Below are 18,321 nucleotides of genomic sequence, written 5' to 3' on the forward strand. Positions count from 1 at the left end.
TAGTATACAGCTGTTATACATCATATCATCCATACAGAGATAGTAGTATACAGCTGTTATACATCATATCATCCATACAGCGATAGTAGTATACAGTTAAAATATATGACACACTGGTATCGGATCAGTACTCTGTATCAGCCGATACGCAAGTTCAGGTATCAGAATCGGTATCGGGAAGCAAAAAATGGTATCAGACCATCTCTATTTGCAACACACCGGCCCTATTTTTGTCAATAACCTAGCTTGGAAATTAGGAACTCTGCCTTCCCAGTGAATCTTTCTACGCATCAGTAGTGGCCCATAGGGGTCCACAGGGGGGCAGCCCTTCTGGATACCAAAAATAGGATTGGATGCTGGATGCCCAAATTCCAGATGGCCAGTCCGTCACTGCATGTAAGAATAAAGAGAAGTAAACACATTTTCACTGGCACCCGTCATGCTTTCTGATGTTTACTATCCCTATGTCGTAAGAGTGTGTGGTGGCGCAATTGAGAGAGTGACGGTGAACGCAGAGCGATCTGAGCGGAGGACTGGGTCCGAGTTTATTAACCAAGATATCGAGTGAACATACAGCAGAGTTTTGTATACTGTATAGAAAAACTAACAGGATTTTGGTGGGAAAAGAATATAAGAGAGACTGAAGGATACCCACCGTGGGCGTGAACGGAGAGGCCACGGTTCCCTGGCGGAGGCCGTCCCAGTTGAAGCCTTCAAACCACCTGAAGGACAAAGACGTGTTGCCATGAGAACAGTGTAACTCCTGCAGGAAGCACTCACAGTGAAGTCCATAGAAATAAAATGGATAGAAAGGCCATTTCCATTCAAATCAACGTAGCAGAATGGTCAGAGCAGCAGCCATTTTTACGGGTACCATTGCCATGGTGACGTATACACTTCCGATAATATGTCGTCTACTATAAGTCGCAGAGCTGAGGTTTTACAATAACTGATGGACAAACGAGCAGTAACGCTACGAGGCAGAGAGCCAGCCGCTAAATGAGTCAACTTAACTTGCTTCATCCATGCAAAGCACATTGCTGTCTCCACGAGTGACGCTTTATTCGGCTCGTTTTCGCAGACCCACTGCTGCTGCTGGGTCTAACGTTAGCGGTCAGCTGACCCACTGCTGCTGGGTCTAACGTTAGCGGTCCGCTGACCCACTGCTGCTGGGTCTAACGTTAGCGGTCAGCTGACCCACTGCTGCTGGGTCTAACATTAGCGGTCAGCTGACCCACTGACGCTGGTCTAACATTAGCGGTCAGCTGACCCACTGCTGCTGGGTCTAATGTTAGCGGTCAGCTGACCCACTGGCGCTGGTCTAACGTTAGCGGTCCGCTGACCCACTGACGCTGGTCTAGCGTTAGCGGTCCGCTGACCCACTGACGCTGGTCTAACGTTAGCGGTCCACTGACCCACTGCTGCTGGGTCTAACATTAGCGGTCCGCTGACCCACTGACGCTGGTCTAACGTTAGCGGTCAGCTGACCCACTGGCAGCTGGTCTAACGTTAGCGGTCAGCTGACCCACTGCTGCTGGGTCTAACGTTAGCGGTCCGCTGACCCACTGCTGCTGGGTCTAACGTTAGCGGTCAGCTGACCCACTGCTGCTGGGTCTAACATTAGCGGTCAGCTGACCCACTGACGCTGGTCTAACGTTAGCGGTCCACTGACCCACTGCCTCTGGGTCTAATGTTAGCGGTCCGCTGACCCACTGACGCTGAGTCTAATGTTAGCGGTCCGCTGACCCACTGCCTCTGGGTCTAATGTTAGCGGTCAGCTGACCCACTGACGCTGGTCTAACGTTAGCGGTCCACTGACCCACTGCCTCTGGGTCTAATGTTAGCGGTCCGCTGACCCACTGACGCTGAGTCTAACTGTCCCTCTTCTTCAAGTCCTGCATTGAAAATGTTACTTATGCAAAAGTTTTAGTATAGAAAAATCCTCACTTTTTTAGTTTATAATAAAACATCATATTTTATAAACTACATGTGTTTTGTGTGCAGGAATCTTAATGTGTAAAGTAACTAGTAACTAAAGCTGTAACAGATGAATGTAGTGGAGTAAAAAGTACAATATTTCTCTCTGAAATGTAGCGTAGAGTAGAAAAAGAAAGTGGCATGAAAAGAAAACATTCATGTAAAGTACAAGTACCTCAACATTTGTACTTGAGTACAGTACTGGATTAAATGTACTTAGTTACATTCCACCACTGCGCATGACGATAAACATCTTTACTTTCTCACTTGTGTTTCTGGATGTCCTTCACTCCGTTTTTCTGATTTCCCAGCCTCTCTGAAGGATTGTCCCTGAAAGAAACATAGATTGTAACATAGGCTTAGAGTTTGGGGGGGGTGATGCAGGGGATATCATCAAAAAATATGAAAGACAACTCACTCTCCAAAGGAAAAATTAAACAAAAAACAAATATTAAAATCCCAAAATTAAAAAATCTAACACCTAGCCAATGAATGAATATCCATATAGTCCGATATTCGGATCCAACCCTACTTCTTACCAGTAAATATATGTTTTCCAGCGATTTCAGACGCAGGAATTCAAGCGTTTGACGCCCCCGTTATAATATGTCCCCCCTCCAATGTTGAAACAAAACCTATGCCCTTGGATGTGTAAGATGTTTTAAAAGAAACAAGCAGCCCTCTGTTTGACTTAGTCGGTGCACTATCAACCTGCAGAGCCGTTTGATAAGGTTAGCGGCACTCTTGGTGATCTTCTTGGGAAACTCGATCATGTCGATGCCTCTCAGGATGATGTTGTACGTCTTCATGGGATCACAGCCGGAAAAAGGAGGACTGGGGACAGAGAGAGGAAACTCGGTTTTATTTATTCATCCCAGACAGGCTGTTCGCATGAAGCATTGGTACATATAGCTACCTATGAAAAGTGATGCACTGTAATCTGTATGTATTCTACGTATTTATTACTGTCAGCAGCACATTGACTGCTGCTGTATAAGAGCCTGAAGATCCTCGTAGGGAGGAGGTCGAGGGGGATGTTTGGCTCCTAAAAACACAGGGCTTTAAAGCCGGGAAGGAGAGTTCATGTCTTGGAAGAAGTTAAGGAGAAAACACAAGACTTTCACCCAGGAAACAGGTGTTCATGTCCTGAAAAAGTTAAGGAGAAAACACAAGACTTTCACCAGGAAACAGGTGTTCATGTCCTGGAAGAAGTTAAGGAGAAAACACGAGACTTTCACCAGGAAACAGGTGTTCATGTCCTGGAAGAAGTTAAGGAGAAAACACGAGACTTTCACCGGGAAACAGGTGTTCATGTCCTGGAAGAAGTTAAGGAGAAAACACAAGACTTTCACCAGGAAACAGGTGTTAATATCCTGAAGAATTTAAGGAGAAAACACAAGACTTTCACCCAGGAAACAGGTGTTCATGTCCTGAAGAAGTTAAGGAGAAAACACAAGACTTTCACCCAGGAAACAGGTGATCATGTCCTGAAGAAGTTAAGGAGAAAACACAAGACTCTCACCCAGGAAACAGGTGTTCATGTCCTGAAGAAGTTAAGGAGAAAACACAAGACTTTCACCCAGGAAACAGGTGTTCATGTCCTGAAGAAGTTAAAGAGAAAACACAAGACTTTCACCCAGGAAACAGGTGTTCATGTCCTGAAGAAGTTAAGGAGAAAACACAAGACTTTCACCAGGAAACAGGTGTTCATGTCCTGAAGAAGTTAAGGAGAAAACACAAGACTTTCACCAGGAAACAGGTGTTCATGTCCTGAAGAAGTTAAGGAGAAAACTCAAGACTTTCACCAGGAAACAGGTGTTCATGTCCTGAAGAAGTTAAGGAGAAAACACAAGACTTTCACCAGGAAACAGGTGTTCATGTCCTGAAGAAGTTAAAGAGAAAACACAAGACTTTCACCCAGGAAACAGGTGTTCATGTCCTGAAGAAGTTAAGGAGAAAACACAAGACTTTCACCCAGGAAACAGGTGATCATGTCCTGAAGAAGTTAAGGAGAAAACACAAGACTTTCACCAGGAAACAGGTGTTCATGTCCTGAAGAAGTTAAGGAGAAAACTCAAGACTTTCACCAGGAAACAGGTGTTCATGTCCTGAAGAAGTTAAGGAGAAAACACAAGACTTTCACCCAGGAAACAGGTGTTCATGTCCTGAAGAAGTTAAGGAGAAAACACAAGACTTTCACCCAGGAAACAGGTGTTCATGTCCTGAAGAAGTTAAGGAGAAAACACAAGACTTTCACCAGGAAACAGGTGTTCATGTCCTGAAGAAGTTAAGGAGAAAACACAAGACTTTCACCCAGGAAACAGGTGTTCATGTCCTGAAGAAGTTAAGGAGAAAACGCAAGTTCACTACAACGGCCGCTGAAAGAACTGTCACCTCACAGTGACATTAGTTCTGCTGTGGAGAGGGTATTATTATTATTTTTTTTTTAAATATTAAAAAGCATAAATTTAGTTTTTTGAAAAGTGTGCAGATAACCTGACTCCGGTGTGGGAGAACAGGTTGGTTTCTGAGTCTCGAGGCACAACATCGTGAAGTGGCCATGGGTCCTCTGATGTGTGCTCTGTACTCATTTTCATTTAAGTTAATCCAGAAGTAGTTATTCTGCGGACATTAATGAGAATGTGAAACATGTTGGTGTACCTGCCACTGAGCAGCTCAAAGACCAGTATTCCCAGAGACCAGCAGTCAGCGGAGCTGTCGTGGCCTTTGTTCAGGATGATCTCCGGGGCGACGTACTCGGGAGTCCCACAAAATGTCCACGTCTTCTTACCCAGACCCACTTTCTTAGCAAAGCCAAAGTCCACCTGTGCGCAAAGAAACGTACATAATGAACATTTCCTTTGTGAAATATCTGACCCACATTGTATGTTGTATATAATACAGTAAAAATAACAGACGTAGCATCCATTTTCATTTCTCGAGTTTGGTAATTTATATGTCACCATCTTGTTTTTTTGGTTTTTTTTTACGTTTCTGTCGCTTTTTTTGAAATGTTTTTAGATAGAATACAGCTTTAAGGATCTTCAGCATAGAGACAGAGTGCATTTAAGTTCTCCACCAGCGACAAAAACAACTCTCCACTCTCCGTTGACTTGTATTGCGTGAAGGTTTCCTCCTCGTCAATTACGTCTGCTAGCAAACGACAGAAAAATGCCCAAAAGCTGCTGTGTGGTGATATTCACTACCTACAATGCAAAGAACCCAGAACTTAAGGTTTTGTAAGCTGTAGACCCGACTGTGTTAGCTTAACTTACCGACATATAGTTAGGCTAAAACTGAAATGGGGATATTTGACTTGGTACTAAATGCTTACTGTACAACAATGGACATAACGTTAGCTTAGTGTCTCTCCATTCTCTCTGCTTATTCCTCACATCTTTATCCACGTTTGACTTCATAAAAGCTCAGTTTTTCGGTTCTTTACATTGTTGGTAGTGAATATCAGCACACAGCAGCTCTTAGGCATGTTTCTGTTGTTTGCTAGCAGACGAAATTGACGAGGATGCACCTCTCACGCATTACAAGTCAATGTAAAGCGGAGAGTTGTTTTCCTCTCCGGTGGGCGTGGCTTTCAGAGTATGACGCAAAGCGCTCTGCCTCTATTGGCTTCCCTTTTCAAACCCAGAAGCTTTATCTGTTATTTTTACAGTCTAACGTGTGTCCACACCAGCTTGGCGTATCCTCGGTGGTCCAGGATGATGTTCTCAGGTTTGAGGTCCCTGTAGATGATCCCTTTGGAGTGCAGGAAAGCCAGAGCCTCAACCACACAGCCGGTGTAGAAGCGAGTGATGCCGTCATCAAACGATCCCCTGCAACACAGAATGAAGGCTGACGCTGACGGTCTCACGGCCTCTCAGAGTTGAACACTTAAACACAAACAGTCCCACACCTGTCTCGCAACAGCGTCCACAGTTCTCCTCCGAGGCACGCCTCCAGCAGCATGTACAGATATTTGGAGTCCCTGAAAGTCCGATACAGCCTGCACAAAAACAAAGACTGTGTTTCTCACAATGCACGCCTCACTTGGGTATGTTGCTGCTCATTCTGCATCTATCTCTTCAGCCACATTTCCTCTACTCTCAAGGCCCTTTATTGCCATTTTCCATTTATCCACCAGATTCCCTCGGGTAAGTGTGTAAATAATGCGTAAGTAATTGCATAAGTAAGTAAGTGTGTAAATTAGTGCATAAATAAATGCGGAAGTAAATAAGTGCGGAAGTAATTCCGTAAGTAAATATGTGTGTAAGTAATTGCATAAATAAGTGCGGAAGTAATTCCGTAAGTAAATATGTGTGTAAGTAATTGCATAATAAATGCGTAAGTAATTTTGTGAGTAGATAAGTGAGTAAATAAGTGCGTAAGTAATTCCGTAAATAAGTGTGTAAATAAATGCGTAAATAAGTGCGTAAGTAATTTCGTGAGTAAATAAGTGCGTAAATAATTGTGTACGTAAATAAGTGCGAAAGTATTTTCGTGAGTAAATAAGTGCGTAAATAAGTGAGTAAATAAGTGCGTAAGTAATTTCGTGAGTAAATAAATGAGTAAATAAGTGCGTAAGTAATTTCGTGAGTAAATAAATGCGTAAATAAGTGCGTAAGTAATTTCGTGAGTAAATAAGTGCGTAAGTAATTCCGTAAGTAATTTCGTGAGTAAATAAATGCGTAAATAAGTGCGTAAGTAATTTCGTGAGTAAATAAATGCGTAAATAAGTGCGTAAACAATTTCGTGAGTAAATAAGTGTGTAAATAATTGTGTAAGTAAATAAGTGCGTAAATAAGTGTGTAAATAAGTGCGTAAATAATTGTGTAAGTAAATAAGTGCGTAAATAAGTGCGAAAGTAATTTCGTGAGTAAATAAGTGCGTAAGTAAGTGAGTAAATAAGTGCGTAAGTAAGTGCGTAAGTAATTCCGTAAAGTAATTTCGTGAGTAAATAAGTGTGTAAATAAGTGCGTAAGTAATGTCGTGAGTAAATAAATGCGTAAGTAATTCCGTAAGTAATTTCGTGAGTAAATAAATGCGTAAATAAGTGAGTAAATAAGTGCGTAAGTAATTTCGTGAGTAAATAAATGCGTAAATAAGTGCGTAAGTAATTTCGTGAGTAAATAAGTGTGTAAATAAGTGCGTAAGTAATTTCGTGAGTAAATAAGTGTGTAAATAAATGCGTAAATAAGTACGTAAGTAATTTCGTGAGTAAATAAATGCGTAAATAAATGCGAAAGTAAGTGCGTAAGTAATTTCGTGAGTAAATAAGTGCGTAAATAATTGTGTATGTAAATAAGTGCGAAAGTAATTTCGTGAGTAAATAAATGCGTAAATAAGTGCGTAAGTAATTTCGTGAGTAAATAAATGCGTAAATAAGTGAGTAAATAATTTCGTGAGTAAATAAGTGCGTAAGTAATTCCGTAAGTAATTTCGTGAGTAAATAAGTGCGTAAGTAATTCCGTAAGTAATTTCGTGAGTAAATAAATGCGTAAATAAGTGCGTAAACAATTTCGTGAGTAAATAAGTGTGTAAATAAGTGCGTAAATAAGTGAGTAAATAAGTGCGTAAGTAATTTCGTGAGTAAATAAGTGTGTAAATAAATGCGTAAATAAGTGCGTAAGTAATTTCGTGAGTAAATAAGTGTGTAAATAAGTGAGTAAATAAGTGCGTAAGTAATTTCGTGAGTAAATAAATGCGTAAATAAGTGCGTAAGTAATTTTGTGAGTAAATAAGTGTGTAAATAAGTGCGTAAGTAATTTCGTGAGTAAATAAGTGTGCAATAAGTGCGTAAGTAATTTCGTGAGTAAATAAATGCGTAAATAAGTGCATAAGTAATTTCATGAGTAAATAAGTGTGTAAATAATTGTGTAAGTAAATAAGTGCGAAAGTAAGTGAGTAAATAAGTGCGAAAGTAAGTGAGTAAATAAGTGTGTAAATTAGTGCATAAATAAGTGCGAAAGTAAATAAATGCGTAAATAAGTGCGAAAGTAATTCTGTAAGTAAATAAGTGCATAATTAGTGCGTGAATAATTGTGTAAGTAAATAAGTGAGTAAATAAGTGCATTTTTTTCTGTTATTTAACTGTATTTTTATGGTGCCCCATCTGCTGGAATATTTTACAGTGCAAGATAAAGTCACCTCTTGCCACCACTTAGATCCTAGAGCGTGACGTGCTCTGAATAAATTCTTAGCAACATAAGAAGCAGTGTGACCTGATGATGAAAGGACTGTGAGCCTCCATCATGATGCGACGCTCGGACAGGATGTGGCCCTGCTGGCTGGTGTCCATGATGTGACGTTTCTTCAACACTTTCAGGGCAAACGATCGGTTGGGATCATTCTTTAGTTGCACCTGAAACACAGAACACTCAGTACAGACGGACAGCTCTTTAAAGGGTAACTACCGTTTTTCTTCACCCTGGACACTATGTTCCTATGTTTTTGTGTCTAAGTGCCAATCTTTGACATTGGTCCAGTATTAAGCGAGATCGCTGCAGTCGGCAGGGGAGAAACAAGCTACAATGTGAGTTAATAGGGCAATTGTGCAGCTTCTACTTACCTTCACAAAAGTTCTTGTTTAGCAGCTGACAGACTCCTGATCAGATTATTATTCTATGTGTCTGACCTTGAAAAAAGTGTCCCAAAAACGTTGAAAAATTGTCCAAAAAAAAAAACTTGGAAAAAAGCAAGCAAAACTCCTTTAAAGGTCCTATGACATGCTGCTTTTTGTATGCTTTTATATAGGCCTTAGTGGTCCCCTAATACTGTATCTGAAGTCTCTTTTATATAGACCTTAGTGGTCCCCTAATACTGTATCTGAAGTCTCTTTTATATAGACCTTAGTGGTCCCCTAATACTGTATCTGAAGTCTCTTTTATATAGACCTTAGTGGTCCCCTAATACTGTATCTGAAGTCTCTTTTATATAGGCCTTAGTGGTCCCCTAATACTGTATCTGAAGTCTCTTTTATATAGGCCTTAGTGGTCCCCTAATACTGTATCTGAAGTCTCTTTTATATAGACCTTAGTGGTCCCCTAATACTGTATCTGAAGTCTCTTTTATATAGACCTTAGTGGTCCCCTAATACTGTATCTGAAGTCTCTTTTATATAGACCTTAATGGTCCCCTAATACTGTATCTGAAGTCTCTTTTATATAGACCTTAGTGGTCCCTAATACTGTATCTGAAGTCTCTTTTATATAGGCCTTAGTGGTCCCTAATACTGTACAACCCAGTCTCACGGCAGTTCGTGAAATGGTCACGTTATTTAATCTATTGATTTGTGTTCACAGGGACGTTTTTCTCATTTTTTTCGTGGTGGCCAGCACGAAAATGTAAAGTAATGTTTTTCAATGGGAAGCATATTTCGTGATCACAGCACGAATATGGTAGGGAGTAGTATAAAGAGCTGAAAATCCATGTAGGGAGGTTGGTCAGGGCGGTGGATGGGTCAAACAATACAGGACTTTCACCCAGGAGACCGGGAATCGCGTCCCACATGTGGCATTTTGTTTCCCCGTTGTTTTCCTAATCACAACTGTCCCGTTATTGTCGCGCGTCCCCCGCGGCCGCCTCCCAGCGTGTGAGGCGTCCTTTCCCCGTTGTTTTTTTCCTAAACCCAACCTCTGAATAGATGGTTCCCATTTCGTGTTGGCCACCACGAAAAAAATTAGATAAAAGCGGCAAGGTGGGGGTGTGGCCTTGACCAACTGCCATGCTTCGCTCGTTTGCAAGCCGTGATGTCTCTCTCTCTCTCTCATGGGTGGGCAAAGCAGAGAAAGGGGAGGTAACCTTTCCCCTTATGACGTCATAAAGGGAAGATTCCAGATCGGCCCATCTGAGCTTTCATTTTCTCAAAGGCAGAGCAGGATACTCATGCCATGGGACCTTTAAAAGAGCAAGAAAAACTGGCACTCACCAGCTCCACACGGCTGAAGCCTCCTATGCCCAGAGTGCAGATGATGTTGAAATCACTGAGAGACACTCGGGAGAAGAAATCCACCTCTGCCTGCACACTGCGGAGAACAGCAGAGGACACAATGACAAAGAGAGACATTAAATGAAGGCGAGAAAGGACACCAGAGTAACGGCTTTGTGACGATGCATTTTTCAGCTGATCCAAGAGGCTTTTGAAAGACTTTATTTAGCTTTAAGATGAGAATCTTCTCAATTGATTTCACCACAGACCTTCTAAGCAACGTGTCTTTTCAGAAAAATCATGACTTGGTTACTCGAGATACTCTACAGACCTTTCTGTGTTTCACATTTCATGCATGAATAAACTGTTGGATTTTTGGGTAAACTATCCCTTTATTTGTGGTCCTTAGAGGATCATTACTGAGGTAAAAAAATGTGTGATGCCAGCTTGTAAAATGTGAATGTTTTCTAGTTCCTTCACTCCTAAACTGAATATCTTTGAGTTGTGGACAAAACAAGACATTTAAGGACGTCTTCTTGGGCTTTGTTGTCATTCCCCTCCTGTCCAGCAGATGTCCTCGGACTTTTCTTCATCCCAGTCACTCTGACTTCCACGTCCACCTGCTCACCTGTTTCCACTTTCCCTCATTAATCCTGCAGTATTTAACCCGTAATCCATCTGTACTCTGTAACCTGTAAACGGCAGCGTTTACCTGCCCTGCTTGCATGTGGATTCCACTTCTGTTTGTAAGTATCTTTACCTCTTTCATAAATCCCTGAGCTGAGCCGGTAGACGTTATCAAATCCATTTAGTGCAATAACAAAGTGAAATGTAGTGAGGTATAAAGTAGCTTAATGTGAAAATGCTCAAAGTAAAGTACCCAAAACTTGAAGTACAAGTAAGCAGTTTGCATGCAATTAAGTGTCCCAAATCCCACTATGGCCACGCCAAGACCCGCCCTACGAAGCAGCTCGATTGGTTGAGGTTAGGCATTTGACCTGGAGTGGTTAAGGTTAGGATAGCCGATTGGTCAGGGGATAGGACCTGTACAAATGGGGTTACGTTACAGGGAATTTGGGACACTAAACTGCACGTATACCCAAGTAAGTACATGTAGTCAGCTACTTTCCACTAATGTGTAAAACTGAGAAAAGTAAAATAGCCAGAACAGAGCTGCATGTTCCAAGTAAGCAAATAAGCAAGTAAGTAAAGTTTACTGATAAAGTACCTTTCACCGATAAAAATCACAAAAGTGCTTCACAATAAAAATGATACAATAAATATAAAGACATAAGAATGCAAGGAAAGACATATATAAAGTCTAAAAAGGGCTCCAGAGCTGAAAAGGAGACATTTATGAAGTTAGTGTCTGTGGCCTTCTTCTGCAGCTGTTACATAAACCCTTATTCTTAAAAAAAAAGAAAAAAAGAAATAAATATGTATACGTGTGTGTATATATATATGTGTGTGTGTGTATATATGTGTGTGTGTATATATATATGTGTGTGTGTATGTATATATGTGTGTGTGTGTGTGTATGTATATGTGTGTGTATGTGTGTGTGTGTGTGTATGTATATATGTATGTGTATGTATGTGTATGTATATATATATATATATATATATATATAATATGTATGTGTATATGTATGTGTATATGTATGAATGAATGAATGAACTCACTTTGCCTTGACCTCGTCACTGTCGTACTGCTTGTTGTTGACGTCGTCCAGTCCTCCAATCAGCTGCTTGAACAGCCTGGGACACAAAGATGTCTTTTTAAAGGACCAGTGCAAAGTGAGGATGTAAAAACTGGACGTTCACGGTGGACAAATGGCAATTTTATTCAGAAATATTCAGAAATCCATTCGCCTTTCATTACACGTAAACTCAAAGTGCTTTACATTAAAAGGGAAAATGAAAATATATAAGCATAAACATGAGAACAAAGCATACAAATACAGTATCATCGTCAACATAAGACAACAAAGAAAAAAACTAAGTGTTACCGTGCAGAGACACACACACACACACACACACACACACACACACACACACACACACACACACACAGTAATTAATCAAATGCACTGAGAGAATAGTAGAGTTTTGAGTTTGCTTTTGAATGTGGACACAGTTGTGATGGAGCTCACTCACTCTCGGTCAATGACCAGACAGGTAACGTCTCCCACAGCCGTGACGCTGGCGGTACGAACATCCTCACTGCACACAGGAAACAGGAAACAGAAATCAGACGTGCAGGCAGAGTGTGTATGACCGGTGGACAAAAGCTGCATCCCATGTCTCTTATCTGATAGCTCCTCGACTCTCCTCGGTCAAACCGGAAGTTGTTCTGTCCCTCCTCGGTGAAGGCCGTCTCTAAGCTCTTATTTCTGCCCCGAGGAGGGATCATCGAGGAGCTATAGCTGAGGATACAGAGAGTAGCTTTCCCGGAAGCCGTGCAGCTGAAGGAGTTGCTAACTCGGTCCAAACAGCTGATGAATTCATATGACGCTTCAGCAGAAAGGACGTCTCATCTCTCTAAAACACATTTGCTCTTTGCCCCCTCTTCCAATGATTTCCTCGCGTCCCCCCTGTGCCTCCTCGGTGGGAGGGACTGAGACGAGGAAGGATGGCAAGTGGAGGAGTCAAGCGACATGAGAAGCACCTAAAGTACTCAGATCGTTTACTGCAGTAAAAGTGAAAAGCCCTGCATACTGTCAGGGTAACACTTTAGGCATTTGAACAAACACTGTGGTTGGAAATACATTTAAAAACAAAGTATGTTTGTGTGTGTGTCTTGTGTATGCATGTGTGTGGCTGCGTGTGAGTGGCTGTGCGCGTGTGTGTGTGTCTGTGTCTGTGTATGCATGTGTGTGGCTGTGTGGCGTGTGTGTGTGTGTGTGTGTGTGTGTGTGTGTGTGTGTGTGTGTGGCTGTGTGTGTGTGTGTGTGTGTGTGTGTGTGTGTGTGTGTGTGAGTGGCTGTGTGTGTGTGTGTGTGTGTCTCTGTATGTGTGTGAGTGGCTGTGTGTGTGTGTGTGTGCGTGCGTGTGTTTTCACCCTTTCAGAGCCTGCTCTCCAAACCAATCTCCTTTAGCGAGCGTCTTCACGTTCACCTGCTCGCCCCCAGGTGAGTCCTGCTGAGAGACTTTAACCTGTCGACATCACACAACACAACATTTATTTATTAGACTGAAAGCTCTGCATGTTTTCTTTGTAATCTGCCTGGGCATGTGACACAGACACAACTAATGTCACTTTATCGTTTTTGCACAATGTCCATTTGTACATGTTTGTCTTCTAGATTTGATTTCCCAGCTGCATGTCACATCTCACGCGCACAGCACTTTTACAACATGGTTCGTGTTTTGTTAAAGAGTGAGATCCTTTTAGTTTAACACGAAACAGCCCTGAAATCACCATCACCAAACTCCACCAGACTCCATGTAAATAATCAGGACTTTCATCATCGTAAAACACACTTCATTCAAAGTCGACAGAAACTACATAAAACTACCAAAAGCTGTCTTGGTTCATCTTTCCACTGTTCCAACAATCACCACTCTGGTTTGGTTGAAGTATTTCAGTATTTAAGTTGAGTATTACCATTTACATACACACTAAAAGTCCTGATTATTTACATGGAGTCTGGTGGAGATATGCTGGCTCTATACACGCTAAAAGTCCTGATTATTTACATGGAGTCTGGTGTAGTTTGGTGATGGTGATTTCGGGGCTGTTCCATGTTAAACTAAAAGGATCTTCCTCTTTAACAAAAAGGTCTATCTCTGTAGGGATCCTTTCATAATGTTGCCAGACACTTAGAATAATAATCTGAGTCTGTCAGCGGCAACAACAGAACTTTTAGTGGACGCTCAGTACTGGACCAATTTCAAAGATTGTTGTTCACATCAGTATCTCTCTCTGTTAATGTCTCTCTTTTCACCTCCTAATAAATCCACCATCCTTCACCCTCACCTGTCCTTCGCTGATGATGAAGAATGTGTCTCCGGTGGCTCCCTGACGGATAATGTAATCACAGTCGCTGTAATGAGTCTGAGAGAGAGAGAGAGAGAGGGAGGGAGCGGGAGAGACAGACAGACAGAGAGAGAGAGAGAGAGAGATGGAAGAGAGAGCGAGGGGGGGGGAAGAGGGAGGGAGAGGGGAGAGAGGGAGACAGACAGAAGGAGAGAGAGGAAGGTGAATCATGTGTTACCTTAGATCACTGAACACACGGTTTCTAACCATTTGTATTTGTCAGATGGAAGAAACAGATACTGTGACTGCATGTCTGTGAGCTTACTAGGGCTGCACAATACTTTGTTTATTTATCGCCACCACAATATCAACTGGCGCAATAAACACACCGAGAAAGGCTGCGATATCGCGAAAGACACTCTGAGATTTTTAGTGTTAGTTGAAAGAGTATCAGCAGAAAACTACACTTCATAATGTAACTGTAACTCCGTTTGCGGTCGTTGAGACGCCAGAGCAGGGGGAATGAGAGGGGGGAACGCCAGAGCAGGGGGAATGAGAGGGGTTGAACGCCAGAGCAGGGGGAATGAGAGGGGGGAACGCCAGAGCAGGGGGGAACGAGAGGGGGGGGAAACGCCAGAGCAGGGGGGAACGAGAGGGGGGAAACGCCAGAGCAGGGGGAATGAGAGGGGGGAAACGCCAGAGCAGGGGGAACGAGAGGGGGGAAACGCCAGAGCAGGGGGAATGAGAGGGGGGAAACGCCAGAGCAGGGGGGAATGAGAGGGGGGAAACGCCAGAGCAGGGGGAATGAGAGGGGGAAACGCCAGAGCAGGGGGAACGAGAGGGGGAACGCCAGAGCAGGGGGAACGAGAGGGGGGAACGCCAGAGCAGGGGGAATGAGAGGGGGGAACGCCAGAGCAGGGGGAATGAGAGGGGGGAACGCCAGAGCAGGGGGAATGAGAGGGGGAAATGCCAGAGCAGGGGGAATGAGAGGGGGGAAACGCCAGAGCAGGGGGAATGAGAGGGGGGAAACGCCAGAGCAGGGGGAATGAGAGGGGGGGGAAACGCCAGAGCAGGGGGGAATGAGAGGGGGGGGAAACGCCAGAGCAGGGGGGAATGAGAGGGGGGGGAAACGCCAGAGCAGGGGGAATGAGAGGGGGGAAACGCCAGAGCAGGGGGAATGAGAGGGGGGAAACGCCAGAGCAGGGGGAATGAGAGGGGGGAAATGCCAGAGCAGGCCACCCTTCCCCTCCCCCCCCTAGAACCGCCACTGGTTGTTGCATATTTTCCTCATATTGTGCACCCCTAGAGCTTGTTATAGAAAAGGACTTTTTGAAAAAAGCATCACCTCCTCCAACACGTCAGCCAGTTTGCTGAGGATGTCCTCGGGTAGCGACTGAAACGAGGGAACGCTGAGAGGAGAGTTCAGAGAGAGAGAGGAGTGAGTCATCGTCATGTGGAGTGAGCTTCAGACAGTGAAGTAGAGTGTAGTAGAGCACATGTGTGGGCTGTGTACCTGCGGAGGAAGTCCATGTACTGGGAATGTTTGATGAGACCGGTTCTCATCATGATGGTCTGGAAACCCTGTCGGTCGATCGCCCACAGCTTGATGTCGGTCAGTGCTACAGAGACAGACAGACAGACAGACAGACAAAGCAAGCACATCAGAAATCAGAAAGGGATTTATTGCCTTTGAACAGACTTTTTTGAAAAGACTAAAGTCTGACACCATCTCCCATTTAATCATCATAATATGTACATACTGGGTATCTTGCAGGGTCACACCTTGCAAGGCTACAACTAGATTTGTTACCACCGCTACCGCTAGCGTTAGCTGGTAACTTAAAGGTCCAATGTGTAGGAATGTCTCCCGTGTAGCATTGAGATCATATATCGCAATCAACACTCGCTCGCACCACGCAGTTCAAAGTACGTATTACAGCTACGGTAGCCTTCACGCTTCAAAAGAGCCGGTCTCTTGCTCTTTTCAATCTCCTTTTTCTGGGCGAAGAAGAAGACTCCTGTTCCTGAAATCTGGATTTTGAATACGTGTGGTCCTCCATGTTTCCTTCTTCAAACCTGCCGGGGCCGGGAAGCTACGATACCCGTTAGCAGCATTAGCAGCAGCTGAGAGTTTATCATGTGACAGAGAAAACACGAAAGGCGGAGCAGTATGTCCTGTATGTCCCTTACCGGCTAACGTAGTTCAAGATGGAGTATGAATATGGAGCGTCTACCCCAAGGGGGTAAGCTTCGCTTCAGAGCTCGAACCTCCTATGGCACCATTTTGATGCTACCAAACGATCACCTGACGTTAGCATCCCATTGACTCCCATTCATTCTGACGTCACTTTGACAGAGAATAACTTTACATCTGAAGCGTTTAAAGACTCTATTTGTCCGTTGTTTATTTCTAAAGAAACACGACAATGTATAAAAGGCTCCATTACCTTGTAGCTCACGTTATGGCTCCGTAGCAGACGTTTTTATAACAATAGGCTAACGATTGGGTCATAACCACGAGACTTCCTGTCTCATAGTAGAGGAGTTACCGTATAGTACAGGAGAAGCTCTCAGGCAGTTTGGACTTCCATCAGCTGTTTAAGTGTAATGACTAATGTTAACTATCATTTTAGTGATCAATAATGAGCCTGTGTCTATGTTATCTCCTTACATATACCTACGCTCTCCGTCTCTGCTAGATTGGGAATGATTGAGATTTCTCTTGGCACAGCTACCAGAAGACTTCCAACTTTCAGACAGGTTGCTCACGTCACATCTACGTCTTCAAGCTCAGTTGGAGGCTGCTCAGTAACGCTCAGCTACGTTGAGTTTCTCAAAACCTTTCTTTTTAGTGAACTCTGGGTACCAACCAGTGTAGTCAGTGCTGTGGTTAAGGTGTAGAGCCCCTGGTGATACTTGGAGCAAAGTCTCATGTTGTGTGGAGCCTTCTTAGTGGTTTAAACATAGATATTTTGAGGCTAGCATCGTAGCGCCCCTAGCACTCCCATTCAAAAGGCCATTTGACCCAAAAACCAGAATACGGTACATCTTAAAAGTGGCGTTTCCGTCCTAAATATACTTTTAAATGTTTGACTCTGGTACATTCACACAAAGACCCTAGGTTGCATTTTGGCGAGAGTTACGCTTCAATGTAAATTAAGTTAAAAAAGCTGCATAGTTCCCCTTTAAAAGAACCCGACAGGAACAAGTGTAACTGTGAGGACTGTGATTAAATCCAGTAGGTGACCCTGAACAATTTTTTTTCTCCGACTGAGATTTTCAATTGAAGGACGTCCATGTTGCTATAGCAACTTGAGGCATTGTGCTTATTTACATGTGAACCCATTGCTCCTGGTCCTCTCTCTAAGCTCTCAGGCACCTTCCCCCACACTCTGCCTCACCCTTCACTGTTTCCACCATCATCATCATCATCATCATTGTCGTCGTCGTCGTCCTCTCTCTGCAGCTCCCTGAGAGGGAAGAGCTTTTCCAATTGCTTTATTCTGCAGCAAGGGCTCCATTTAACAGCCATTAATTTGACACGAGGCGATCAGTTTTACTGTCCGTGGAGAGTTTAACTCAGAGAAAATAACCGTTCAAGATGTCTTCAGGGTTATCTCGGAGACGAGGTTTCAAACTCCCGGCGCAGGGGAGACATTCAGCCTCCCAATTAATTTTTAGGGCTGTCAAACGATTACATTTTCTTAATCGCGATTAATCGTTGAATATCTATAGTTAATCGCGATTAATCACATGTTTTACCACAGTTTTTAAGAACGTATTAACAATGGAAAGCCGTTCTTACCAGAGGATCTTGATTGGGAATCAAATGAATGCAAAGAAAGTGACTTAATGGACTTGATTTTAAGATTTGTATTTGTTTATTATATATTTAATCTAGTCACACATTTGAACAAACAACTTTGAATGCACCACGAGGCTGTAGTTTACCAGTTTCATTGAACGCACCGTCTGTGTTGTTTCTCCGATGGCAGCTGCAGATTGTTACATCCCGGTGTTGAATCCTCTACAGTAAAACACAGTCACACTTTACACCGTTTAGCGTTAGCTGTCAGCATTTAACCCTGTTTAATCCAGCTACTAGCTAGCGGTAGGCTAACGTTAGCTGCTGTTGAGTATAGTGTTAACTAGCTAGCGGTAGGCTAACGTTAGCTGCTGTCGAGTATAGTGTTAACTAGCTAGCGGTAGGCTAACGTTAGCTGCTGTCGAGTATAGTGTTAACTAGCTAGCGGAAGGCTAACGTTAGCTGCTGTCGAGTATAGTGTTAACTAGCTAGCGGTAGGCTAACGTTAGCTGCTGTCGAGTATAGTGTTAACTAGCTAGCGGTAGGCTAACGTTAGCTGCTGTCGAGTATAGTGTTAACTAGCTAGCGATTAACGCGTTAATGCTGACACCCCTATTTATTTTATAAACGCTTTCTAATG

The 18,321-nt window shown here is 43.1% G+C and overlaps 1 protein-coding gene across 1 annotated transcript in view; it reads right to left on the reverse strand.

Moving 5' to 3' along the window:
- LOC144531270 (cGMP-dependent protein kinase 1-like) overlaps positions 1-18,321 on the reverse strand; it is a 34,956-nt gene that overhangs the window by 5,599 nt on the left and 11,036 nt on the right. Inside the window, exons 6-19 of the mRNA XM_078271311.1 lie at positions 15,390-15,495; positions 15,222-15,285; positions 13,877-13,954; positions 12,959-13,053; positions 12,055-12,120; positions 11,581-11,655; positions 9,899-9,995; positions 8,193-8,332; positions 5,888-5,977; positions 5,666-5,807; positions 4,639-4,802; positions 2,689-2,811; positions 2,245-2,307; positions 656-722 (exon numbers count right to left, since the gene is read on the reverse strand). Coding sequence (XP_078127437.1) covers positions 656-722; positions 2,245-2,307; positions 2,689-2,811; positions 4,639-4,802; positions 5,666-5,807; positions 5,888-5,977; positions 8,193-8,332; positions 9,899-9,995; positions 11,581-11,655; positions 12,055-12,120; positions 12,959-13,053; positions 13,877-13,954; positions 15,222-15,285; positions 15,390-15,495 — 1,370 coding nt within the window. The remainder of the gene's footprint in view (positions 1-655; positions 723-2,244; positions 2,308-2,688; positions 2,812-4,638; positions 4,803-5,665; positions 5,808-5,887; positions 5,978-8,192; positions 8,333-9,898; positions 9,996-11,580; positions 11,656-12,054; positions 12,121-12,958; positions 13,054-13,876; positions 13,955-15,221; positions 15,286-15,389; positions 15,496-18,321) is intronic.

Source organism: Sander vitreus, chromosome 16, assembly GCF_031162955.1.
Source record: "Sander vitreus isolate 19-12246 chromosome 16, sanVit1, whole genome shotgun sequence".
Classification (NCBI taxonomy): domain Eukaryota; kingdom Metazoa; phylum Chordata; class Actinopteri; order Perciformes; family Percidae; genus Sander; species Sander vitreus.